Source organism: Theropithecus gelada, chromosome 8 (genome assembly GCF_003255815.1).
Source record: "Theropithecus gelada isolate Dixy chromosome 8, Tgel_1.0, whole genome shotgun sequence".
NCBI lineage: Eukaryota > Metazoa > Chordata > Mammalia > Primates > Cercopithecidae > Theropithecus > Theropithecus gelada.
In genome coordinates, this window is record NC_037676.1 from 114,360,800 (window position 1) to 114,388,573 (window position 27,774).

The 27,774-nt window shown below is 36.2% G+C and overlaps 1 protein-coding gene across 1 annotated transcript in view; it reads right to left on the reverse strand.

The window, feature by feature from the left end:
- Window positions 1-18,924: 18,924 nt before the first annotated feature.
- CSMD3 (CUB and Sushi multiple domains 3) overlaps window positions 18,925-27,774 on the reverse strand; it is a 1,234,679-nt gene continuing 1,225,829 nt past the window's right edge. The window contains exons 66-68 of the mRNA XM_025394338.1: window positions 25,725-25,812; window positions 22,923-23,058; window positions 18,925-19,084 (exon numbers count right to left, since the gene is read on the reverse strand). Coding sequence (XP_025250123.1) covers window positions 18,925-19,084; window positions 22,923-23,058; window positions 25,725-25,812 — 384 coding nt within the window. The remainder of the gene's footprint in view (window positions 19,085-22,922; window positions 23,059-25,724; window positions 25,813-27,774) is intronic.

The window sequence follows — 27,774 nt, forward strand, 5'->3', positions numbered from 1 at the left end:
TGGTGAAAATGTGGCTTCAGAAGGAATGCTCTGGCAGATGCAGCAGCAGGAACCTCTTAGCTTACTACATTTCTCACAGCTGTGTCTCTCTTGAAGGGAGATCTCATCACCCTAAGATGAGCTCCTAACCCACAATCTATGTATGAAAGAAGGAATACAAGACAGAGGCTTTGGATTAGCTTGGATTCGCTATCATCTACAATGTCCTACAAGGTGCTGTTAGTCTGGCTCTTTCTATCTCTCCAGCTTATCTTGTTCGTCTCTTTCCTTTGCTCTCTGTGCCAGCCCCAAGATTTAGTTTTGAGTTATTTGAATGTGTGTTTTTTCTCTGGCACTAAAATATCATTTGCATGTTTGAAGTAGGTTGAATAATGGCCAACCAAAGATATCAAGTCCTCAGCCCTGCAAATCTAAAATATTACCTTATTTGGAGGAAAAAAAAAAAATCTTTGCAGTTGAGATTAAGCTAAAGATCTTGAGGGGATGCAATTACTCTGTATTTTCCAGCCCTAAATGCAATTCCAACTGTCTCTATAAGCAAGGCAAAGAGAAATAACAGACAAACAGAGAAGAAGACAATGTGAAAACAGAAGCAGGGATCAGAGTGATGCAATCACAAATTCCACAATCCCAGGGCAGCCAACAGCAGCCAGGATAGGCAAAAATAAGAACCCTGATTCTTCATTATAGCCCCTGGCAGGAGTGTGGTCCTGCTGGGATTTGGACTTCTAGCCTCTAGAATTGTAAAAGAATAAATTTCTGTTGCATTAAGTCTTCAAGTTTGTGGTAATTTGTTACCTCAGGAAGCAATACAATATTCTACCAAGGGTGTGTTTGTGTGGGATGGGAGAGAAGGAGACAGTTAACTTAGACATCTGGTGTGATGGAGAAACTACTGTAAATTAAATGTGGACCCTGGAATTTAAACTGGATAAAGCCTGGAAGGGACTTTGAGGCGTGTCTCTCAGAAAAGGTTCGAATTCGTTTAATCTGTGGAAAGAGGCAGCAAAGCATAAAAGTAAACTGTGGCAAAGGCAGTATTCATCAAATATTTCCTGTCCTATGCTCCACATCTCAGCTACCCTTAAAGTTAAGTTGGGTCCCCATACTAGTTTTGACAAGGAATTATAAAAGGAAGGAATGTACAATTTCCTCACCAACAGTGAGAAGTCATTGTCCTTTGTCCATTCCTTTCTTCCCTTGACTCAGAAACAGGAAGTCTCCTGTTAAACAAAAGCATGTGATAAAGATTCCTTCCCTACAACATGGAGCTGGGCTGTCTAACCAGCCTTGGAATTTGCATGTGTTAGAGAGCTTTGTTAAGCCATTGAGCTATTGAATTTTACTTGTGACTACAGGAAAACCTGACTATGAAAATAGCTTAATATCTTTAATGGGAAAATGAGTTTCATGAATATCTGTAACAAAAGATGTAATAAAGTATGTGCAAAGAGAGGTGTTAACAGTGTACTGTAGGAGTTTGGAGAAAATAAATGTTTACTTATGTAACATTTTTTACTCTTGTCTGTAGAATCAAGGTAGCATTTAAACAGAATTTGTAAAAGGGCCAGAATTTCTTTGGATAGAGATGTTAGGAAAGAAGCATTTCAGGTGTATAGTATGACGTGAGCATATATGGCAGAGTTTGTGGCATATGGGGTGAATGTAAGTAAAAACAAAACCACAATAATATAATTATACCTAGTGTTTATTGAGCATTTTCACTGGTCATGCAATATTTTAAAGGCATCACTAGTATTTACCTATTTAAACTTCACAAGGAGCCGAAGAGTTAATTTGTTACCCCAATTTCCAAGTCAAAGCTGAAACTTGCAGACTTAAACAACGTGCAAAGGTTGAATGCCTATAAATGGTACGGACTGAATGTGAACTCAAGCATCTGCATTTTTGTATAAAACCATAATATAGGACAAGTCTCTGTCAGTAAACTTTCATGTACACATAATAGAAAACTCAACTGTTTCAAAAATACGTTATTACTTTATATGACAGGAAGTTTGAGTGGGGCATCTCCAGGAGTGGTACTCCATTGGCTTAACATTCCAAATATTTTTGATTTTTGAGATTATTTTCCAACTTTCAGAGTATTTAATTTTCTCAGGCAAGCTCCCTCCCTACCCCACCCAGTTGTAAAAGGTCTGCCATATATTAGATGTCATAATTAGACATAAAAATGTCCAGCAGACATAAGATTGTTTCTGGGTTTTTCATTGTTGTTATTTGTTGGTATGTTTTTCTGTGTGACTTTTTTGATTAGCTAGGAAAACTTTCCCAATAATGATAGCAGGCTTTCCCTCTTGGGATAGGACTGGTTTACAAGCAAATCATTGGTAAAGGGGATAGTGGAAACTTATAAACTTTCTGGATTAAATTAATCAGCATTTTCCCAGTGTCTTGGGGATAGAATTGACATAGGGGATCTGTTAGCAAGGAAGAATGGGGAAATGGCTGTAGGTAGTGTACGGTCCTCTGAACAGGCTACACCATGGTCGAGCCATTGTGACCCTGTAACCCACACATACAGGTCTCCTGGAGTCACAAAGCCTGGAGCAACAGGAGAATCACTAAAAAAGAAGAAACAGCTAGTTCCTGCCTTAACAGATTAACCGACCTTGCAACATTCCACCACTGTGATATGTTCCTGCCCTACCCTAACTCATCAATCGACCTTGTGTTATCATGCCTTGTGACCTCCCCTCACCTTGTGACTATGCACCTTGTGACATTCTTCCCCTGCCCGAAAAGCTGCCCCTAACTGTAACTTTCCACTACCTACCCCAAACCTATAAAACCAGTTCCACTCCCACAACCCTTTGCTGACTCCCTTTTCAGACTCAGCCTGCTCGCACCTGAGTGAATAAACAGCCTTGTTGCTCACACTTAGCCTGTTTGGGTATTCTCTTCAACTAGGCGCACACATAACAGGTAGGTAAACAACAGTGTACACTAAAGAGTGGGAATGTTTGAAAAAGATTTCAGAATAATTTGAATTCCATCAGAGAAAGTGGGAATTTAATTGACACAGAAAGGCAAAAAATGTATTTAGACTAGGGGGTGATTTTAACAAGGTTGTGTCTTAAAAAATTAATCTTACCTTTCTGCATGAAATATATTTGAGGATGGCAAATTTGTGTCAAGTCCATTGCAATAGTCCAATAATAGTCCAAAAAAATTAATATGTTGAGCATGAGAATATCAGAGAAAATTTATGTAAGAAGTTAGGGATTAAAGAGATTGATTCAATATGATAATATTGTTGAAAGAAGTAATTAGACCAGCTAGATCTCAACTTTCTAGCTTGGGTTGATCTGGTGATGCTATTAACATAATCAGAATAACTAAGAGTTTCATCATAATGTATGATAAATTTCAGTTTAAAAATACTGAATTTGAAAAGCTAGAACACCTATAGTTAGAAATATGCAGAAGATAGTTTTCAAGACATTTCTCAAAATGGTGAGAGTTGATGAGATGAAAGCTGTTGACTGATAAGAGCTTGAGCAACCGGGTGTGCTGGCTCACGCCTGTAATCCCAGCACTTCGGGAGGCCAAGGCGGGTGGATCACTAGGTCAGGAGTTCGAGACCAGCCCGGCCAACATGGTGTAACCTCATCTCTACTAAAAATACAAAAAATAGCTGGACGTGGTAGCAGGCACCTGTAATCCCAGCTACTCGAGAGGCTGAGGCAGGAGAATCGCTTGAACTTGGGAGGTGGAGGTTGTGGTGAGCCGAGATATCATGCCACTGCACTCTAGCCTGGGCAACAAGAGCAAAACCCCCGCCACCAATAAAAAAGAATTAAGAATTTTGTCAGTGGCACATGAAACAAAAAGAACAAAATCTAACAAAAATGATAGTACAGTTTTGCACATGTTAAATACTTAAGGAGTGCATAAATACCACAATGATTATGGAACTTTATCTTAAGAAAGACTTGAAGTGTGCTTTTGGAAGTGTATATCAGAAGGGTTGCAGCTTGTGAGTTATTGTGCAGTGGAGGAACAAGGAGGATCTGAAATCTCATGGACAGTTGTCACAGTAGATGTCAATGGGTCTGTCCCCAACACGCATGATGAACTGAGGTAGCTGGTAGGATATTTGCATGTGAGTATTTTTTGCATACTCCTATTCAACTAGATTCAACAGGGTACAGTTGTCTGAGTTCACAGTTGTTTGTGGTTGGGGGAGTCAGGTATAAACAAATGCAAAATTCCACTACACTCAAATTGTTGCCTTGAAATGTCAATCACAATGGAACAAATTCAAGTTTTCAAAACAAGTGTTATTGAAGAGCTATTAATTTTTCCCATGTAAAGTTTTTTCACCTATTAAACTTGTGAAAAAAATTATTCTGCTGATTCATAAAGCTTCTTAAAACTAACATTTCACAGTTTAAACTCATTACACATAAATTTGACTTTCACTTTTTAAATATTTGTGTCTATCATTGTTACTTACACAGTGTCAATCATGTTCTGAGAGTTGGAAATGAAATTGCAATTTAAACAATAAGGTATGGTTGAATTCCATTACTAGAATAGTGTGCCAAATCCTTTATATATGTAATTTGAGGTATATTTCCCCAAAACAATTGCTGCTAGAATTTGCCATTACCTACATCGAACAGTGGATAGGGATGGAGGGACATATGAACACCAAAAAGGACTTTAAATAAATAAACCACTTATTAAGTTACTATGTTACTTGGTAAATTTTATGGTTTCTACTTTTTTATAGTTCTAAGAAATATTTAAAACTGTCACTTAATAATGATGCCTGTAATTAGTTACATGGCACTATTCAAGGTAAAAGTATTTGAACTACATCTTAATAAGAGAAAATGAAATGTAAAAAAAAAAAAATAGATTGGATAATGTAATTGCTTTGAGGAAAAAGAAATTGATTAACTCAATAAGCTCAAAGCAATAATAATAATAAAGCAAACTTCTGGTCGGATTTTTTTAAGGTTTTAAAACATATTTTATAAAGTAAAACATCTACCATTATAGTTATTTTGAAAGAAAATTATTTTCTAAGCCATATAGAAAAAACATAAAAATATTGACTAAGATTCTACTTGGTACTTTAGTTACATTTTTAGAGGAAGCTTCATTTGCAAGGGAAAATTGTCTGTTTGGCCAATATTCTTATCCGGGCAATTTTGATGTAATGCACACAATAAAACTAAAATGAAACTATACTGACATTTGACAAAAATCATTGATTAGTCCATGAATTCATCAATTTTTCTCAAGTTTTTAATTGTTTAGACAATTTACTGTATAGAGATATTACCTCTTTTAATCTTAGGGGTTTTTCTGTGTAAAAGTTTTGAAACTTTTAAAAACTATTTTGATTGTTATCATATTGATTATCTACAAAGATACAGTTCATATAGGTGTCTCCTGAACTCGGACTCTTTATCATGTGCAGGGCTGTATCTTCTTCCAAGCAGAGTTATCATCATAGTAACATCTAATTTTTAAATTTAACACTATTTGATTTTTTAAACTATTGTTTTTATAATGAAATTAACATATATACATTCTGAGGGGGGAAATGAAAAATTAAAATCATACTTCTGATAATATCTAACTACTACTTACACTTCATTTTTTGATTCAAGATATTTATGTTTGTATACATGTGTATTTGGGAGATACAAAAAAGAGAGACAGAGACAGAGAGACGTATAGATACACTGTGGTTTTGGTTTGAATGTTGAAGTCTCCACATTGATAAACTTTGAACCTAATTTCCAGTAATTAGTTACTCATGCATGGTGATTTCTACTGCAATCCGAGATCAGTGAATATTTATGTTGCTCACACATTGGTGACCAGTGATATATTTTTCACCATATGCAAACAATGCATAATTTGAAAAGCCAAGTTAAATACTCATCTGTGATTATTTAATGAGTATTTGGGCAGTATGTTAAGTAGAATTACAAAGCCAAAAGGAATACTGATCTCCCTTATTCAGTAGATAGCACATCACTAAATATAAATTTGGCCTTTGTCTCACTGTCTTCATTGATTTTTATTGAAATTGTAGGTTCATTTTTTTTTCAGTTTAAGTGCAAGTGATGTTCTATAGATAAGGCATTGGCTAATAAAGGTTCCTAAGGAAATATATACATATGAAATAAAAGGATAAAGTAAACATTTCCCATTAAAATTGTGAACAGTCTATGATTATTTTGTCAAGAAATACTCAAGTTTTTTATGCTATTGAAGTCATCTAACACGCAGTTTTCATAGCAATTCATTCCATCAAATTCTGAATATTCTGAAAATATGTATGAAAATATGTATCGATACCACATAGCCCAAACCATTTTTATACCCCTTAATTATTAGAATAAAATAAGATAGTGTCTCATTCAACAGAGCAAAATGTGTCAAGTTTCTCTGTAATTCATAGAAGTTAATTTAATTAATAGAAAGTAGTGAAAGAACACATAGACATACACAGACATCGCATAGATATTGTGTGGCACCTTAATATACTTTAATAATTTTTGTAGCTTAAAAAGATATCAAGTTACATGTTGAAGGATAAGATCTATGTGTTTTATGTTTATTTCTATTTATTTTTTGAGATGGAGTCTTGCTCTGCTGCCCAGGCTGCAGTGCAATGGCATGATCTTGGTTCACTGCAGCCTCCAACTCCCAGGTTTAAGTGATTCTCCTGCCTCAGCCTCTGGAGTTGCTGGGACTACAGGTATATGCCACAACATCTGGCTAATTATTATATTTTCAGTAGATATGGGGTTTCACTATGTTGGCCAGGCTGATCTCAAACTCCTGACCTCAGGTGATCCTCCCGCCTTGGCCTCCCAAAGTGCTGGGATTACAGATGTGAGCCACCGAGCCTGGTCATGTTTTTTTATTTTTATTTTTTCAATATCCGTCACAACTCATAGTACACATTTAAAATTAGAAGATATTTGTTATTGTCAACAAATTAATTGACTAATGACATTTTGCTATTTATACGCACTCCTTCCTATTTGGAATTTAATTTTAGAGTTCATTGCCTTTATGCTAGTATTTGGTAACTGATATAGTTCCCCATACAAATTTCATGTTGAAATGTAATCCCCAGTGTTGGACTTGGGGCCCTGGGAGGAGAAATTAAATCATGGGGGCGGATTTCTCATGAATGATTTAGCACCATCCTCTTCGTATTGTCCTTGCAATAATGAGTGAGTTCTCAAGAGATCTGGTTGTTTAAAAATGTGTGGCACCTCACTCTTCCTTTCTCTCTCTCGTGCTCCTGCTCTGGCCATGTAACATGCCTACTTCCTGTTCACCTCCTGCCAAGATTGAAGTTTCCTCAGGCCTCCCCAGAAGCCAAGCAGATGCCAGCATCAAGCTTCCTGTACATCCTGAAGAACGATGAGCCAATTAAGCCTCTTTTCTTAAAAATTACCCAGTCTCAGGTATTTCTTGATAGCAATGCAGGAATGGCCTAATACAATAACCAAGCTTCAAATTAAGCCCTACATTTTGCTGTCCAGTGGCATAAGAGAGCAGACTACATCTTCTTCCCTGCCTGTTTGCTATGTACTTGTAAATTTCAACCTATAAGTCAGGGTTCCTAATTTGGTACACAGATATAATTCAGAGTTTGTGATCTTGAAATGAAAAAGGAAATTATACCTTTATCTTCACTTATCTTCTAAATAAAATATAGTACTTTCTTCAACGATAAAGATAGGCATAAATAATTTCTGATTTTGTCATTAAGAAAAATCACATATATTTTAAGGTCATGTTTAAATGTTATGAATATCTCATAATATTGCTTATAATCACCCCTTTTCAAAATTACCAAAATTAATAGCCCCTGCTTACTTAATTCTTCAGTAGAGAAATGTGTATATATGTATTAGTATGTATTAATGTACATATATGCATGTTAATATATAAAATATTTTTAAAATATTTTGTAATTATTTTATTAAAATTAAGTTTCTGTGTGCTTTATTTTATACATTTAAAAGCATCTCTGAAAAGGAGGACACAGACTTTAAAAAAGTCCTGGATTTCTCTACTGACTTTCTCTTTAATTAGCTTAGTGTTAATTTGCTAATTGGAATTACAAAGTTGTTATATTCCCCAGATAACATATCTCATTCTAATAAATTCATTCTGGAGATACAAAATCTTAACTCAAGGTGGTGAGGAAGACACTTGTACAACTGAAAAACTTTAGGGTTCCCTTTAATTTATACCATATAATTCTATGTAATTGTTTTTATATATTTATCTACATATATCTCACTGGTCTTGCCAGAGCACAGAGGTTCATTGCTGTTATGACAGGTATGCTAATAGTGACAACCAAGGTTTGGATCTGATAAGTGTTTAAACACAGATTTCTTGTTTTGTATTTTACAATACAATTTGTAGCTATGAATTTGAATGTAGAGGATATATACTTTTTTTCAAGACTAATACAATTATTACACATGGGGACTTATTAAAAGTTGGAAAAGTATCCAGCAAGTGTTCACTAGTTCCATTGTTCTGTATACTGAAGAATCAAATCTAATGTCCAGTGGCTATTTCTATGCCCAAGTAACTTCTAAATCTGTTCTGAAATTACTTTAGAACACTGAGTTCATGCAAGTGATGACAGAAAGATATTTCTTAGATTTTACAACATGTATATCTTCTCAGATCAATATTCCCTTATCTCCAAAGTCTTCCTATAAAAAAGAAGAAAGTCAATATTTCTTTCAGCCAAAATTCAAACTACACATTATAAATTATTTCTTAGCCTCATGTGCTTCTATAATTCTATAGAAGAGCTTTTTAAACCTCATTTCAACTATGCCCATTTTTAATTTATAGATATTCACAGATTAATACTTTGACAGGCAATACATTCTCATTTTAAGAGAGAGTATTATCTGGTTACTTTACTAGCTCTTTTAGACAATGTTTTGCCCCTTCCCCTCCCCCCACTTGTAAGTGAAACGGACAAATAAGATAAATCTTGCCTATTGTTCTATTTCCACAATCACTCATCAGGCTCCAGTATCAAGAGACTGTGGGTGGAAGCTACATCTTCTCTTTAACATTCTTAAACATATGGGACGTGCAATAAGCCTCTTAAGGTTCTTTAAAATTACTTTCACTAAAATTGCTGCTCACTTTTGAGAAGACTAAGGGTAAAAGGAAAAATAGCAAAGTAAAAAATAAGAACAAAAGGCTAAAAAGCAGACAACATATTAAAAAAAGACTATTAAGAAAAGCAGTGATGAGAGGGTTACAGAGAAGAGAACACAGTAAGATGTGTGAAAGAGCTTAAAATACAACATGACTATCTGCAGCAAACTACAACTCTCAAACGTTAAGTATTGAAAAGTTAGATCATCTCCAAGGGACAGGGTGGAAGATGTATCCAAAAGCTTTAAGTTCAAAGAAATTATTTAATTAATTCCCAGGCAAGATGGCTGAATAGGAACAGCTCAGGTCTACAGCTCCCAGCGAGACCTGCAGAAGGCAGGTGATTTCTGCATTTTCAACTGAGGTACCTGGTTCATCTCATTAGGACTAGTTAGACAATGGGTGCAGCCCATGGAGAGTGAACAGAACCAGGGTGGGGCATTGCCTTACCCAGAAAGCACTAGGGGTCAGGGAACTCCCTCCCCTAGCCAAGGAAAACTGTGAAGGACTGTGCCTTGAGGGACGGTGCTATCCAGCCCACATACCAAGCTTTTCCCATGGTCTTCGCAACCCGCAGACCAGGAGATTCCCTCGGGTGCCTACACCACAAGGGTCCTGGATTTCAAGCAAAAAAAGGGGCGGCTGTTTGGGCAGACATGGAACTACCTGCAGGAGTTTTTGTTCATACCCCAGTGGCACCTGGAACTCCAGTGAGACAGACCATTTAGTCCCCTGGAAAGGGGGCTGAAGCCATAGAGCCAAGTGGTCTTGCTCAGCAGGAGGAGCCCAGCAAGCTAATATCCAATGGCTTCAAATTCTCAATGCCAGCACAGCAGTCTGAAGTCGACTTGGAACTCTCCAGCTTGGTGCAGGGAGGGGCATCTGCCATTACTGACGCTTGAGTAGGCGGTTTTCCCTTCACAGTGTAAACAAAGCTGCCAGGAAGTTCAGACTGGGCAAGGTCCACTGCAGCGCAGTAAGCCGCTGTTGGCCAGACTGCCTCTCTAGATTCCTCCTCTTCTGGCAGGGCGTCTCTGAAAGAAAGGCAGCAGCCCCAGTCAGGGGCTTATAGATAAAACTCCCATCTCGCTGGAACAGAGCACCTGGGGGAAGGGGCGGCTATGGATGCGGATTCAGCAGACTTAAATGTTCCTGCCTGCTGGCTCTGAATAGAGCAGCGGTTCTCCCAGCACAGTGCTCGAGCTCTGCTAGGGGACAGACTGCCTCCTCAAGTGAGTCCCTGACCCCCAAGCCTCCTGACAAGGAGACACCTCCCAACAAGTGTTGACAGACACCTCACACAGGAGAGCTCTGGCTGGCATCAGGTGGGTCCTCCTCTGGGCCAAAGCTTCCAGAGGAAGGAGAAATCTTTGCTGTTCTGAAGCCTCTGCTGATAATACCCAGGGAAACAGGGTCTGGAGTGGACCCCCAGCAAATTCTAGCAGAGCTGCAGAAGAGGGGCCTGGCTGTTAGAAGGAAAACTAACCAACAGAAAACAATAGCATCAACATCAAGAAAAAAGATGACCATGCAAAAATTCCATCAGAAGGTCACCAACGGCTAAGATCAAAGGTAGAAAAATCCATGAAGATGAGGGAAAACCAGCACAAAAAGGCTGAAAATTATTTCAAAAGACAGAATGCCTCTTCTCCTCTAAAAGATCACAACTCCTTGCCAGCAAGGGAACAAAAGTGGATGGAGAATGAGTTTGACAAATTGACAGAAGTAGGCTTCAGAAGCTGGGTAATAACAAACTCTTTCAAGCTAAAGGAGCGTGTTCTAAACCAATACAAGGAAGCTAAGAACCTTGAAAAGAGGTTAGACAAATTACTAACTAGAATAACCAGTTTAGAGAAGAACATAAATGACCGGATGGAGCTGAAAAACACAGCATGAGAACTTTGTGAAGCATACACAAGTATCAATAGCGGAACTGATCAAAAGGAAGAAAGGGTATCAGAGATTGAAGATCACCTTAATGAAATAAAGCATGAAGACAAGATTAGAGAAAAAAGAGTGAAAAGGAACGAGGAAAGCCTCCAAGAAATATAGGACTATGTGAAAAGACAAAACCTACATTTGATTGGTGTACCTGAAAATGATGGAGAGAATGGAAACAAGTTGGAAAACACACTTCAGGATATCATCCAGGAGAACTTCCCCAACCTAGCAAGAAAGGCTAACATTCAAATTTAGGAAATACAAAGAACACTGCAAAGATACTCCTCGAGAAGAGCAACCCCAAGACACATAATTGTCAGATTCACCAAGGTTGAAATGAAAGAAAAAATGTTAAGGGCAGTCAGAGAGGAAGGTCAGATTACCCACAAAGGAAAGCCCATCAGACTAACAGTGGATATCTCTGCAGAAACCCTATAAGCCAGAAGAGAGTGGGGACCAATATTCAACATTCTTAAAGAAAAGAATTTTCAACCTAGAATTTCATTTCCAGCGAAACTAAGCTTCATAAGTGAAGGAGAAATAAAATCTTTTCCAGACAAGCAAATGCTGAGGGATTTTGTCACCACCAGGGCTGCCTTACAAGAGCTCCTGAAGGAAGCGCTAAATATGGAAAGGAAAAACTGGTACCAGCCACTACAAAAACAGACTAAAATGTAAAGACCAAAGACAACATGAAGAAACTGCATCAACTAATGGGCAAAATAACCAGGTAGCATCATGATGACAGGATCAAATTCACAAATAACAATATTCACCTTACGTGTAAATGGGCTAAACGCCCCAATTAAAACACACAGACTGGCAAATTGGATAAAGAGCAAAGACCCATCAGTGTGCTACATTCAGGAGACCCATCTCATGTGCAAAGACACACACAGGCTCAAAATAAAGGCATGGAGGAAGATTTACCAAGCAAATGGAAAGGAAAAAAAAAAAAAAAGCAAGGGTTTCAATCCTAGTCTCTGATAAGAGAGTCTTTGAACCAACAAAGCTCAAAAAGACAAAGAAGGGCATTACCTAATGGTAAAGACAATGTAGCAAGAAGAGCTAACTATCTTAAATATATATGCACCCAATACAGGAGCACCCAGATTCATAAAGCAAGTTCTTAGAGATCTACAAAGAGACTCAGACTCCCAGACAATAATAGTGGGAGACTTTAACACCCCAGTGTCAATATTTGACAAATCAACAGGACAGTAAATTAACAAGTGTATTCAGGACTTGAACTCAGCTCTGGACCAAGTGGACCAAATAGACATCTACAGAACTCTCCACCACAAACCAACAGAATATACATTCTTCTCAGCACCATGGAGCACTTATTCTGAAATCAACCACAGAACTGGAAGTAAAACACTCCTCAGCAAATGCAAAAAACAGAAAATCTAATAAACAGTCTCTCAGACCACAGTACAATCAAATTAGAACTCAGGATTAAGAAAGTAACTCAAAACTACACAACTACATGAAAACTGAACACCCTGCTCCTGAATGACTACTGAGTACATAACGAAATGAAGGCACAAATAAATAAGTTATTTGAAATCAATGAGAACAAAGACACAACGTACAAGAACCTCTGGGACACAGCTAAACCAATGTTTAGAGGGAAATTTATAGCATTAAATGCCCACAGGAGAAAGTGGGAAATATCTAAAATCAACACCCTAACATCACAATTAAAAGAAGTAGAGAAGCAAGAACAAACAAATTCAAAAGCTAGCAGAAGACAAGAAATAATTAAGATCAGAGCAGAACTGAAGGAGAAAGAGACCCAAAAATCCCTTCAAAAAAATCAATGAATCCAGGAGTTGGTTTTTTGAAAGATTAACAAAATAGATAGTCTGCTAGTCAGACTAATAAAGAAGAAAATAGAGAAGAATCAGATAGAAACATTAAAAAATCATAAAGGGGAGATCACCACTCATCCCACAGAGATACAAAATACCATCAGATAATACTATAAACACCTCTACACAAATAAACTAGAAAATCTAGAAGAAATGGACACATTCCTGGACACATACATCCTCCCAAGACTAAACCAGGAAGAGGTCGAATCCCTGAATAGACCAATAACAAGTTCTGAAATTGAGGCAGTAATTAATAGTCTGCCAACCAAAAAAAGCCCAGGACCAGTTGGATTCACAGCTAAATTATACCAGAGTTACAAAGAGGAGCTGGTACCATTCCTTCTGAAACTATTTCAAACAATAGAAAAAGAGGGACCTCCCTAACTCATTTTATGAGGCCAGCATCATTCTGATACCAAAACCTGGCAGAAAGAGACACAACAAAAAAAGAGAAAATTTCAGGTCAATATCCGTGATGAACATCCATGTGAAAATCCTCAGTAAAATACTGGCAAACTGCATTCAGCAGCACGTCAAAAAGCTTATCCACCACGATCAAGTTGGCTTCATCCCTGAGATGCAAGGCAGGTTCAACATATACAAATCAATAAATGTAATTCATCACATAAACAGAACCAATGACAAAAACCACATAATTCTCTGAATAGATGCAGGAAAGGCCCTAGATAAAATCCAACACCCCTTCATGCTAAAAACACTCAATAAACTAGGTATTGATGGAACATATCTCAAAATAATAAGAACAATTTATGACGAACCCACAGCCAATATCATACTGAATGGGAAAAAGCTGCAAGTATTCTCTTTGAAAACTGGAATGTGACAAGGTTGCCCTCTTGCACCACTCCTATTCAACACAGTATTGGAAGTTCTAGCCAGGGCAATCAGGCAAAAGAAAGAAATAAAGGGTATTCAAATAGGAAGAGAGGAAGTCAACTTATCTCCATTTGCAGATGATATGATTGTATATTTAGAAAACCCCATTGTCTCAGCCCAAAAACTCCTTAAGCTGATAAGCAACTTCAACAAAGTCTCAGGATACAAAATCAACGTGCAAAAATCACAAGCATTCTTATTCACCAATAATAGACAGAGAGCCAAATCATGAGCAAGCTCCCATTAACAACTGCCACAAAGAGAATAAAACACGTAGAAATACAACTTACAAGGAAAGTGAAGGGCCTCTTCAAGGAGAACTACAAACCACTGCTCAAGGAATAAAAGAGGACACAAAGAAATGGGAAAACATTCCATGCTGAGGAATAGGAAGAATCAATATCGTGAAAATGGACATACTACCCAAAGTAATTTATAGATTCAATGCTATCCCCATCAAGCTACCATTGACTGTCTTCAAACAATTAGAAAAAACTACTTGAAATTTCATATGGAAAGAAAAAAGAGCCTGTATACCCAAGACAATCCTAAGCAAAAAGAACATAGCTGGAGGCATCATGCTACCTGACTTCAAACTGTACTACAAGTCTAGAGCAGCCCAAACAGCATGGTATTGGTACCAAAACAGAGATATAGGCCAATGGAACAGAACAGAGGCCTCAGAAATAATACCACACATATACAACCATTGGATCTTTGACAAACCTGACAAAAACAAGCAATGGGGAAAGGATCCCCTATTTAAAAAATGGTGTTGATAAAACTGGCTAGCCATATTCAGGAAACTGAAACTGGACCCCTTCCTTACACCTTAGACAAAAATTAACTCAAGATGGATGAAAGATTTAAACTTAAGACCTAAAACCATAAAAACCCTAGAAGAAAACCTAAACAATACCCTCAGGACATAGGCATGGGCAAAGACTTCATGACTAAAACACCAAAAGCAATAGCAACAAAAGCCACAATTGACAAATGAGATCTAATTAATCTAATGAACCTCTGCATAGTAAAAGAAACTATCATCAGAGTGAACAGGCAACCTAGAGAATGGGAGAAAATTTTTGCAATCTATCCATCTGACAAACGGCTAATATCCAGAATCTACAAGGAACTTAAACAAATTTACAAGAAAAAACAAAAACAACCCCATCAAAAAGTGGACAAAGGACATGAAAAGGGAGTTTCAAAAGAAGACATTTATGTGGCCAACACACATATGAAAAGAAGCTCATCGTCACTGGTCATTAGAGAAACGCAAATCAAAACCACAATGAGATACCATCTCACTCCAGTTATAATGGCAATTATTAAAAAGTCAGGAAGCACGGTGGCTCATGCCTGTAGTCCCAGCACTTTGGGAGGCCGAGGCAGGCAGATCACAAGTTCAGGAGATCAAGACCATCCTGGCTAACATGGTGAAACCTCATCTCTACTAAAAATACAAAAAAATTAGCCGGGTGTGGTGGTGGGCACATGTAGTCCCAGTTACTCAGGAGGCTGAGGCAGGAGAACGGCGTGAACATGGAAGGGGGAGCTTGCAGTATGCAGAGAGCTCCCCACTGCACTCCAGCCTGGGTGACACAGTGAGACTCCGTCTCAGAGAAAAAAAAAAAAAAAAAAAGTCAGGAAACAACAAATGCTGGAGAGGATGTAGAGAAACAGGAACGGTTTTACACTGTTGGTGGGAGTGTAAATTAGTTCAACCATTGTGGAAAACAGTGTGGTGATTCCTTAAGGATCTAGAACTAGAAATACCATTTGACTCAACAATCCCATTACTGGGTATATACCCAAAAGGTTATAAATCATTCCACTATAAAGACAACATGCACTCTTATGTTTATTGCAGCAGTATTCACAAAAGCAAAGACTTAGAACTAACCTAAATGCCCATCAATGATAGACTGGATAAAGAAAATGTGGCACATATACACCATGGAATACTATGCAGCCATAAAAAGAATGAGTTCATGTCCTTTGCAGGGACATGGATGAAGTTGGAAACCATCATTCTCAGCAAACTTACACACAGGAACAGAAAACCGAACACCACATGTTCTCACTCATAAGTGGGTGTTGAACAATGAGAACATATGGGCATAGGGAGGGGAACATCACACACTGGGACCTGTCAAGGGCTGAGGGGTTAGGAGAGGGATAGCATTAGGAGAAATACCTAATGTGGATGACAGGTTGATGGGTGCAGCAAACCACCATGGCACATGTATACCTATGTAACAAACCTGCACATACATCCCAGAATTTAAAGTATAATAATAAAAAAGAAAGAAAAACAGCAGAAGAGAGAAAATAAAAAGTGGAAGAAAAAGGAAAAGTAAAAACACAAAGTAGAATAAAAAAAAGATGAAGAACAACAAGTGAAATTATAGATGTGAAATGAGTGGAAGATGGAGGTAACAAAGTTAAAAAAGAAACTACAATTCTATCAAGAACCATACTTTTCTAAAGCTAAAGTGTAATAAACAGAGATAGACTATACAGTCTGGAGTTTGAGGTTCTGAAAATATAAAGACACTGTGTTTTGTAAAAAAAAGAGTTATCTAATAAAATTTAACTTAGTAACTTGTAATTTGAATTTATAGAAACTTAATAAGTTTCTTGAATACAGATTTTTACACGGTCCATTTATTTGTGGAAATCCTCCATCCTGACAAAAATGTATTTGTTTTTGAGTATCAGTTTAATCTATTCAAAAAGTTTTGAGTTCATTTCTAAAGAGTATAACATATCTATATGAAAATATACTACAGACATATTAGAAATCATCAGATGTAACTAAATTTAGACCGTACTGTTAAATATTAGCATTTAAGGAAACTTCTAAGATGGGATTCTTGTTCTTTTTCTAGCAAACCACTCATTCAACATAAGATGAAGTTCTTATGTTACTACTGTATTTACTTAGAATCAATTTTCCCAAAAGTGTCATAATTGAGGAAGTATGGAATTTAAAGAAGAAAAACGCTCATATTTCATTATGTTGCTAACTAAATGTATAGAATATGCAGTTTGGGAACTTTTAAAAACAACAAATGAATGTGCGCTCTTCATTTCTTTTACTAACCTGAACAGTTGCAGTTTATTTTGGGGAAGAAAAAACACATTTTACAAAAGCAATTATCCATTTTTATTTTGTTTACATTGCACTGAAAATTTACATCATACTTTTACAAAGTTTCTTTTCATAAAAATATACTTCTTTACAAAAGTGTATGCATTAATATAAGAGGAGTAGCCAGTTGCAGAAGAAACATTGTTTAAACAAGATCTTAAATGTATTAGCCTTAACATTAATGAATGAATCATTGTTATTGCAGTCATTTGAATAAACAAGAATAAATAACTGATGGCATAAAATTTAAAACTGCATCCTGCCAGTAGAGTACAATGTTGAGAAAATTGTATGAATTTCCAAAACAATGTATCTCAAAGTGGTTTACAAGAAATTCACTAAATGTTGTAGAGATAGATCCAAGCAGCGCTCCCAGGTGCAAGGGTTTCTCTTAGGCACTCTGTCTCATGATACAAAAAGTCGAGACTGTTCACAGAGTTATCCATATTTGAAAGGGACAACAACAAAGAATTAACACTGGGTACATGATTTCATTCAATGAAGTAAAACATGCTATAAAAGGAAGACAATGACCTATTAAATAAAAATGCTGGCATTGCTGTATGATACAGTTTAAATGAGCCACCAATAACTTACAAATACATATCTTAATTTGACATTGAAAGAAACCTGTTGTATCGGAAACTTGGTGTTTAAGAATAAAGGTATGGAAATTTAAAAATATATAAAAATATGATAAGTCCACAATTTTAGGCAATAAATTTATATTGGTGATTTATAATAACAATTTTTTTCAGTCATTATGTTTAATGGCTAGACCAAAATGTTTTTCTAATCCATTGTTAAATGAAAGTTAAAAGTGTCAAAATAACAGTAAATTTGAAGACTCAACTGGAAGGAAATGTAGATATAAATAGAGTAGATTATTAGGACATTTTATTTGGTCTTTCAAAAATATTGTAAAATGAAGGCTGGTAAGTTTGGTGTCTCAGATAACTGCAAAATAATAATCTTTCTAGACAATTTTTGCCAGCCAAATGGTTTTTGGGTGACAAAACATCTTGAAGCTACTATCACATTTGGGATTAAAAAATAATAAAAATAAATAGGAAAAAAACATATTGAAGCATGGAGTTAAACACTACCCCATAGCTCACTGAATAATACTGGTTACTCCATAATGGGGAAATCAGGAGAGTAGCACAATGAACTTGCCATTTGCAGAAACTATGACAACCAGTCTAAAAGAAGAAGAGCAATACGATACTAAAGAATAAAAAACAGAAAGATTCAAATTGGAATGGGCAACCTTATTTCTTCTGAGACATAAATTAGCTCGTAAACATTTAAAGTCATAACTCAATCTTAAATAAGGAAAACAATGCCTCAATTAACAAGAACGAATGGCAGATAGAGTGGTATGAAAGACAGATTTGTGGGCATGATGTAGCTCAGGACAGTTAAAGAGAAGTCAGTGATCTATTGACTCTTGTAAGTATAGCTCTTATTTCTACCCTATATCTTTTTTTTTTTTTTAAACCCAGTCCCTCTAATATAGTTTATAAAGCACAGAAATACTGATAGTGGATGCTCCTCCAATATATGCAAATAAGTTTATGTTTTAGAATAATCTCCTTTTTAAAAAAAGCAAATAAACTGTGAGTAAGCACTCTCAGAGTGCAGCCAAATTTCTGTAAAACTCTCCATGGTAAACATGAAGAATTATGGTCCAGTTTATGAAAAAACACTCTTCTGTATCATTCCTCAGGAAAAGGTGACCCAGCAAGTCCTGAAAAGTGTGCTTTAATTTTTTTTTAGCAGTGAACTAAATGTGCACTGTTTTGTGTGTCGATTTCCAAGCTTCTGAAGAAGGCAAAGGTTGCCTCGTTATACCATTGTGCAAACCGTGTTCAAGTTGGGATCAAATCGTACTGCCTTCCCTTCCACTGACTTCGTGTTGGTGTCATACATGGGATTTTCAAAAGCTGCTTGGCCATTGTTATTTTCATGAACTGAACATCCTGTATACTGTGTTTTAGGTGCAGTCCTGTTGATGAGAACATTGATTAGCTATGTGTTAACTTTCTTACAGAAATACCAGACTACAGCTCAAACGTAATGTACAGCATTAGCAAATAATGTAACTTAAAAAAATATTGAGACATCATAAACACAGTAAGTCAATCTTGAACAATTTCCTTGTTACTTTAAAAACTTGAGTGACTTTTAATTTTACATATAATACATATTTATATACAGCATCAATATTATTAACATAAATATAAATAAATGATATGATGGCTATAATAAATTTTTTTACTACAAAATTAGGAATTATCATGACTTATCATTTATGGTATAAATAATGATGATGGATTTAAGTCTCATTGCTACTTATTTGTTCATCAAATATTTACTGAACATCTATTACACACCAGTCATGATTCTAGGCATTGGGTATATAATTTTTTTTTAAAAGACTAGTCTTTACTTTCAGGGAGTTCACACTGTAGTGATAGAAAACAAGAATAAATTAAAATAAATAAAACCAAAAATAGTAGCTACTGAGAATTATGATGATGAAAAGGAAAATGGTTAATATGAAAAGTAACTGGAAGCCACTTTAGGAAAGGTAATAGAAAAAAGTATGTTTTAGGAGGTAAAATTTAATCTGAAACTTGAATTAAAAGTCGCTTCCACACTAAAAAGAGAAGGAGATTCCCTGAAAAGTACACAATTAATGCTGAGGCTTAATTTGGAAAGGTACTTTGGAGTATCCCAAAACATGAACACTCAATTTTATTTTTTAAATGGTACACATTAAAGTATGCAAATTCAAAAAGTCAAAGAAGAAATGGCTACACTCATACTCAAGTAGTGAAAATAGTTTCTAAAAGATTACTGACACTAAGTTAACCAGACACATGAATTCTGGGTTAGTTGGTTGAGGATGCTGGTCTTGAAATTCTGATTCATTTCTTTATTTCTTCCACCTTTGACTAATGCTAATCTTGTTTATCTTTCCCACAAAGCATATATAACTTGCTCACTTTTGCAATGGAAGACAGACAGACTTGCTGCTATTTGCTTCTGGGGCCTAATTCCTAAAACGGATATATCTTAAAATAAATTCGTTTCTCAACTCTGGTGTTGTTTATACTGAACAATCAAATTTCAACTATTAATTTTATTGTAATTTGTAATGCCGTTATATTATTTTACTGTCACTAATGCATTTTCTGAATTTATCTATATTTCCAAAATATTAGGTGATTTCTATGACAATAATTATAAAAGAAACTACCTTAGGTTATTGGGAGAAAGCTAATAACTTGCTCTTACTAGGTGTGTCTAATACTATAATTCTACTGGATCACATTTTTTTTCAAAACTAGATCTAAAATAAAAACCAAAAGCAACATCATTGCCTTCTTATTAGGTAATAATCATGAAGATACAAAATAATTGCCCTTTCTTAATAGTCAACAACAACTTGAAGGAAAATATCATCAAGATTTAAAACTTCACACCATGAATAAAATTTAACTCAAAATGAATCAAAGCCCTAAACACAAGAGCTAAATCAATAAAACTCTTAGGAAAAACACATGGCCTTGAATTTGGCAATGGTTTCTTGGATTTAACATCAAAAGTACAGGTAAGAGAAAAAAAAATAAATTTAACTTCATCAAATGGAAAACTTTTGTACATCAAAGAACACTCTTAAGACAGTGAAAATACAACCCATGGGAAGGGAGAAAATGTTTGCAAAACATATATCTGATAAGGGTCTAGTGTCTAAAATATATAGAGAATTCTTACAATCAAATAAGACGAACAACCCAAGTTATATATGAACAAACTGCTTGAATAGGCATTTCAACAAAGATAAACAAAGGGCCAACAAGCACATAAAAAGATGCTCAACATCACTTATAATTATGAAAATGGAAATCAAAACCACAATGAGATAAAGCTTCACATACACTGGGATGGCTATAATGAAAAACAAAAGACAAACAAAAGCCCCCCAAACCCAGAAAATAACAAGTGTTGGTTAGGCTCTGGACAAAGCAAAACCTTTATCCATTGTCGACAGTAGTGGAAAATCGTGCCACTGCTGTGTAGAACAGCTTGACGGTTACTCAGTAAATTAAACATTGAATTGCCACATATTCCCGTAATTTCATTCCTGGGTATATACCAAAAAGAACTGAAAATAAGTGTTCAAACAAAAACTTATACACAAATGTGTACAGCAGCACTATTCACAGTAGTCAAAAGGTAGAAACAACTCAAATGTCCATCAACTGATGAATGGACACATTCATCCATACAATGGAATATGATTTAGCCATATAAGAGAATGAATTACTGATGCATGCTATAACATGGATAAAATTGGAAAACATTTTGCTAAGTTTAAGAAGCCAGATACAAAATGTCACATATTGTATGATTCCATTTATGTAAAATATATGCAGAACAAGTAAACAGATTTGTAGTTACCTGCAACTGGGTGAGAGGAGTGAGGAGTGACAACTTAATGAGTACAGTTTCCCTTTGGCATTTTGGGGGTTCCAAAATATTTTGGAAATATACAGTAACGACGGTTGTATGGGACTGCAAATGCACTAAATGCCACTGAATCGTGGTCTTTAAAATGGTTAAAATGGTGAAGTTTATGTCATATCTATTTTACCACAATTTTTTAAAAGTTGACATAGGTTGTCCTATAAATAAATTTAGTGATTATTCTTTATCTATCAATAAAATCTGATATTGGCTAGACCTAAGTAGCTGGTAATTCACTTTCAGTACGCATTTATATAATACTAAATAAATCATTCTTAGATGTTGCAGAATGACCCCAAATGAAAATATCAATTTTGCGGTGGCTCACACCTGTAATCCCAGCACTTTGGGAGGCTGAGGCAGGCGGATCACGAGGTCAGGAGATTGAGACCATCCTGGCTAACAAGATGAAACCCTATCTCTACTAAAAATACAAAAAATTAGCCGAGCGTGGTGGCAGGTGCCTGTAGTCCCAGCTGCTGCTCGGGAGGCTGAGGCAGGAGAATGGTGTGCACCTGGGAGGTGGAGCTTGCAGTGAGCTGAGATTGTGCTACTGCACTCCATCCTGGGCGACAGAGCGAGACTCCGTCTCAAAAAAAAAAAAAAAAAAAAAAAATCAATTTTGGAGGAAAGGCATTTAGGTTATAGTCATTTAATTATCTGGCTACCCACATATTTTCTCTTAATAAGGGAGTGTCCCAAATAGTGGGACATAGTAAAGCACTCACCAGGATTTGTAATGGACTGAGAGAACAGGATCTACTAATAGTATGTACAGCTATGTATTAGATCTATCACAAATATATTAATTACAATTCACCAAAAAGCAACAGAAGATGAATGAGTACATTAGAGGATTTTGCCATCTGTCTGCCTGGGTAAAATCAGTTAGTGTTTTTATGTGAACTAAGAGGTTTGAACACAAGCTTCTTCCTAGTTTTCTAAATGTATCTGGCAGTAGATATTACCTCTTCAATTTAAACTTTAACCTAGATTTTCTATCTCTAAAGTCTCATTATAGATAATGTAGAAATAACTTCTATAATTAGGTCCACGTCAGGAAATTGACAGGCAAAAGAAAGGTTACACTGAACACTTGTGCAATTTAAAAGAGCACTTTTGTTACCTTGTATGTAGTGTTGCAGGGGTGGTTAGGGGAAATGTTTTTCAATGACTATAGCAATAGTTAGCACACAGAGATTTCAACAACACAGAAAAAAATCTGAAATTAAGATTTGAGCTACAGCAGCAGAAATAATATGAAAAATAGATTTGGGAAACATTTTGTAGCTAAAAATCAATGAGCTTACCTTTGTTTATAAAGATAAAATCCAAATCCTGCAAATATAAGTGCAAAAAAAGGCACAAGAATAGCAATGGCCACAGAACTACTATTTGTACCATGAGGTTGATTTGAAGAATTTAAACCTTCTGACATATTCAGTCCTACAAAATAAAAAATAAATTATAAATACAAAATCAACTCTTTTATCATAATTAATTTCTACTCCCATGAGTCAATTAATTTCTTCCATTCTCAAGATATCTACCTGGAAATCACATAGTAAACAAAAATAATTCATGAAACTCCTTCAACTCATTTTCACATATGTTTGGACAATGCCTTCTATGTAGAAGATATGTTTTTCCAGGAAAGGGTAGAGACTGAAAAATAAGCAGAGTCCCTGAACTAAGGAGTTTATACAACAGTGGGAAGATGTATGGAGATACTAATAAGTGTATATATCAAGCATGAATTAACGGTCAATGTGTTTTAGAAAGGAAAGAAGTAATTCTGGAGGATATACAACATTGACTTGAAAAATCATCATAAGCCTAGAAGTGGGAAGGTAAGTGACTTAGGTAGTGGATGTGACAAGCACTGACATGAGATAGGAGTGGGAGATTAAAACAATAAACTATGGCTAGACTATAAAAGGGAATAAATATCATTCTGACGAACCCAAACTTTTTTTTCTTTTTTTCTTTTTTTTTTTTCTTGAGAAACCGTCTCACTTTGTCACCCAGGCTGCAGTGCATTGGAGTGGTCATGGCTGACTGCAGTCTCCACCTCCCTCGCTCAAGCGATCTTCCTGTCTCAGCCTCCCAAGTAGCTGGGACTGCAGGCACGTGAAATCACACCTGGCTAACTTTTGTATTTTTTGTAGACATGGGGTTTCACCATGTTGCCCACGCTGATCTTGAACTCCTGAACTCAAGTTAGCTTCTTGAGTTCCACTTGCCTTAGCTTCCCAAAGTGTTGGGATTACAGGCATGAGCGATGGCGCCTGGCCCGAGTTACTATCCACCTCCGTGAGGAACAACTGAAGGTGTTTAGAAACAAAAGACCCAGTGATATGACATGAGGTTTAGAACATGACTGTAGTAGGATGGACTTCAGGGAATACAAACTGGAATCAGGTGTAGTTAGAAAATTGTAGTGACAATCGAGATTAAAAAAAAAAAAGGAATTAAAATTTAAACTAGAGCACTAGGAAGCTAGGAAGTGCATGGGACAATAGATTTGAGGAAGATTTCTTAATGAAAATTAACAGAACTTGTTTAGGTGGATGTAAGAGGCAAAAAGACACAGGATTACAAGTATTCTACTTGAAGCTCAGTAAATGCTGATGGCATCCGCAGAGTTAGGAAATGAGAAAAGCTGTGTTTATCGACACATTTGCACAGGAATGAGGAAAAAGGAAATAGCTAGCAGTTCTTTCTCAAAAGGAAGTAGTTCCTTTGTTATGGGTTCTGCTTCAGACTTGTAGTGTTTGAGACACTTTGGAGAATATTACATGAAAATATTCAGCACTAAATTACACAACTGTGTAAATGCACTATGTTAATGAGTGTTTCATCCTGTTTTTAAGAGGAACACAGGCAGGATGTGATGTAAATGGCACCTTATTATTTTTCATGTAGAGAAAGCTAATTTATCTTTTTGATAAACAGTTACATTTAACTAAACCTCACCTTTGTCGAGGTTAAGGAAAATTAATATCTTAGTTTTCACCTTATTTTTCCTGTGACATAGTACAGCTATGTAAAAGTTCAAAATTTTAAAAAAGTTCATTTTTGGCCAGGCGTGGTAGCTCATGCCTGTAATTCCAGCACTTTGAGAGGCCAGAGGGCAGATCACCTGACGTCCGGAGTTTGAGACCCACCTGGCCAACCAACATGGTGAAACCCTGTGTCTACTAAAAATACATAGCCAGTCATGGTGGCTAATTTCAGCTGCCATGGTGGTGTGCATGGTGACCTGTAATCCCAGCAACTTGGGAGGCTGAAACAGGAGATCCCCTTGAATCAGGGAGGCAGAGGTTGCAGTGAGCCAAGACTGCGTCATTGCACTCCAGCCTGGGTGATAAGAGCATGACTCTGTATCAAAAAGAAAGTTAATTTCTTAAAAGATAAATGTCAAATAATAATTTTTAGAGCCTGAATTTATTCTTAGTGTATCCCAGTCACAGTATAAATAATGGGAGACAGTAGACCTTAGGATAATTATACACCAAAAGCTATGTGTATAAACACATTCTTGCAAGACCATTAAAGGTTTACATATATATAGAAGAGTTGGAAATAAAAATGACAAAGTTATTTGCTTCCCATTGCAGAAAATTTACATATTTGAAGAGCACCAAGTCCCCAAAAGGGGCCCATTCCTCAAAGTTATCTTCTCGTTCCAGACCGTATGAGTTTCTGAAAGTGTCACTGCATTTTCAGAGGAGTGAAAACTGTGACAATATTCAAACTGAAGAAAAGTAGCACAGTTCTCATGAGATATGATAACATAATTTACAGTTTAATATTTTCTTTTTTATCTACATCACTTTTTCTCCTTTTTATGTGCTTAAAGGCAAGTCAGTTTGTCATATTTATTAGAAATATCATGAAAATCTAAACACTGTACAGAGTTGGTACATAAAGATCCGATATTTTGAAGAATGTCATTATTTAAAAGGGTTTTCAAAGAAACAATGCATAGTCCTGGCAGTGCAGAATTTACAATGTAGTAAGTGTGCCTAATGTACAGAATCCAGTCTTTTTTTTTTTATGATGTCTGGAATAATAACAGAAGTTCATGAAAATCAAAATGAATAAATTACCCAGTCTTTGTAGGCCAAATTGTCCATAATCTTTGCCTTGAATAAATCCTTGAAATACGTAAGTAGCTCCATCAGGCTCCGCAGAAACCTAAAAATATTTAAAGAACCAAATATATTTGAATACTGGTCATAGCTATGTTTTCCCAGCCTTAATAAATACACAATTTTTTTCTGAAATGAATATTATCACAAGTTCCTTTCTTCTATATTTTCCTCCTTTGCAAAACATAGCACGTTGTGCAAATTTTCCATCATTAAAAGCAAAAGTAAATTTTCTAGTTTGAAATAATTATGATATACAAAAAAGAGATTGGTTATTAATGTATGATATAGTTATAGATTTTTTAGAGGTTAAGACATCTGCTGTCAATAAAAAGCAATGACACGATGAAATACAATGATCATTTAAAAATTAAAACATAAAAATACTGTACTTTGTAAATTCTATTACAGTTCCACACCCTGATCCCCCAATCTTCATGAGAAGAGTTTACTCCCTATCTCATTGAATTGGGGCTTGGTCCTGTGACTTGCTTGGGCCTCTGGAGCGTGGGGTTGGGATTGACAATAGTTCAGTTGCAAGCCTAGGCCTTAAGAGCCATACTTTCCATCACACCAAGTGGAAGAAGCCAGCCACAAAAGGCCACATATTATATGATTCCATTCATATGAAAGTCAGAACAGGGAAATCTATACAGACAGAAAATAGATTAGTGGTTACTTAGAGCTGGTTTGAGAATGTAAGGCAGGGATTGATAGCTAAAGGCTGTGGAGTTTCTTTATAACATGAAGAAAGTATTCTAGTCTGGGAGAGGTGGCTCATGCCTGTAATTCCAACACTTTGGGAGGCCAAGGCGGGCGAATCACTTGAGGTCAGTAGTTTGAGAGCAGCCTAGCCAACATGGTGAAACCCCCATCTCTACTAAAATTACAAAAATTAGCCAGAGGTGGTGGTGTGTGCCTGTAATCCCAGCTACTCAGGAGGCTGAGGCAGGAGAATCGTTTGAACCTGGGAGGTGGAGGTTGTAGTGAGCCGAGATCATGCCAGTGCACTCCAGCCTGGGAAACAGAGTTAGACTCATCCCCCCCCCGCAAAAAAGAAAGTATTTTAAAATCAGCTATGATGAGGGTTACATATATGTGTGCATATACTAAACACCACTGAATTGCACATTTTTAAGTGGGTGAATTGTAGGATAAGTGACTTATGTCTACATTGAGCTGCAAGAAAAAGGCATAAGTCAATGGATTTGAGCTTATTTCAGAATTCCAGCTTATTTCAGAACCACTTGCTCCTCTAAGAGTTTTGGACTTCTGACAAGAGAAGTACACGCTCTAGGCAGCAAGTGCCCTTTCAGACACTGCGCCAAAATGAGATGATGAGACATGAAGACCTGGACTTAATACCACAGCCTCAAGTAGTGCCTCCACAGCTAACCCGTTACAAATGACAAATAACTACATACTTATTATTGTTTGACCCAGAGGCTTCATGGCTATGTCTAATGTTGCCAATGCTAAATACTACATGCGCCTTGCATTTGTATAAAATATTATATTTAAAAAGTACTTTCTATGCATAATGTAATTTGATCTCATAAGTAAAATAGGAAATGTTACATTTCAGCAATTCCTACTACTAAGTAGTAAAGTGATGTATCCTGAAGTTTGTGTTAATTAATGGCAATTAGTTACCTAAGTCATGAATGTTATTATAAAAGTTGTAAAAATCTTGAATCCTCACTCTAAAAAGCAAAGGATACCAAACCACCCCTGGAAGTCTGACATTTCACAACAAGTGATTTATTCTTTATTATCAGACATTATACTCTGGGTGTGGCCACCTTAAAAAATAAAGTACTTCTAAGGAGAAGCTCAAACTCTAATATCTTAATGAATCAATTCACTTTGTTTCCTACATAAAATAATACAATTAAACAATCTGAGTGCATTGAAGATTTGAGTTAGTTCCCAACTCCATGAATACAGAATGCAGAAATAGGATGAACCCTTTTTTTCCTCAGGAACCAAACTTATTGAAGCCTACTAG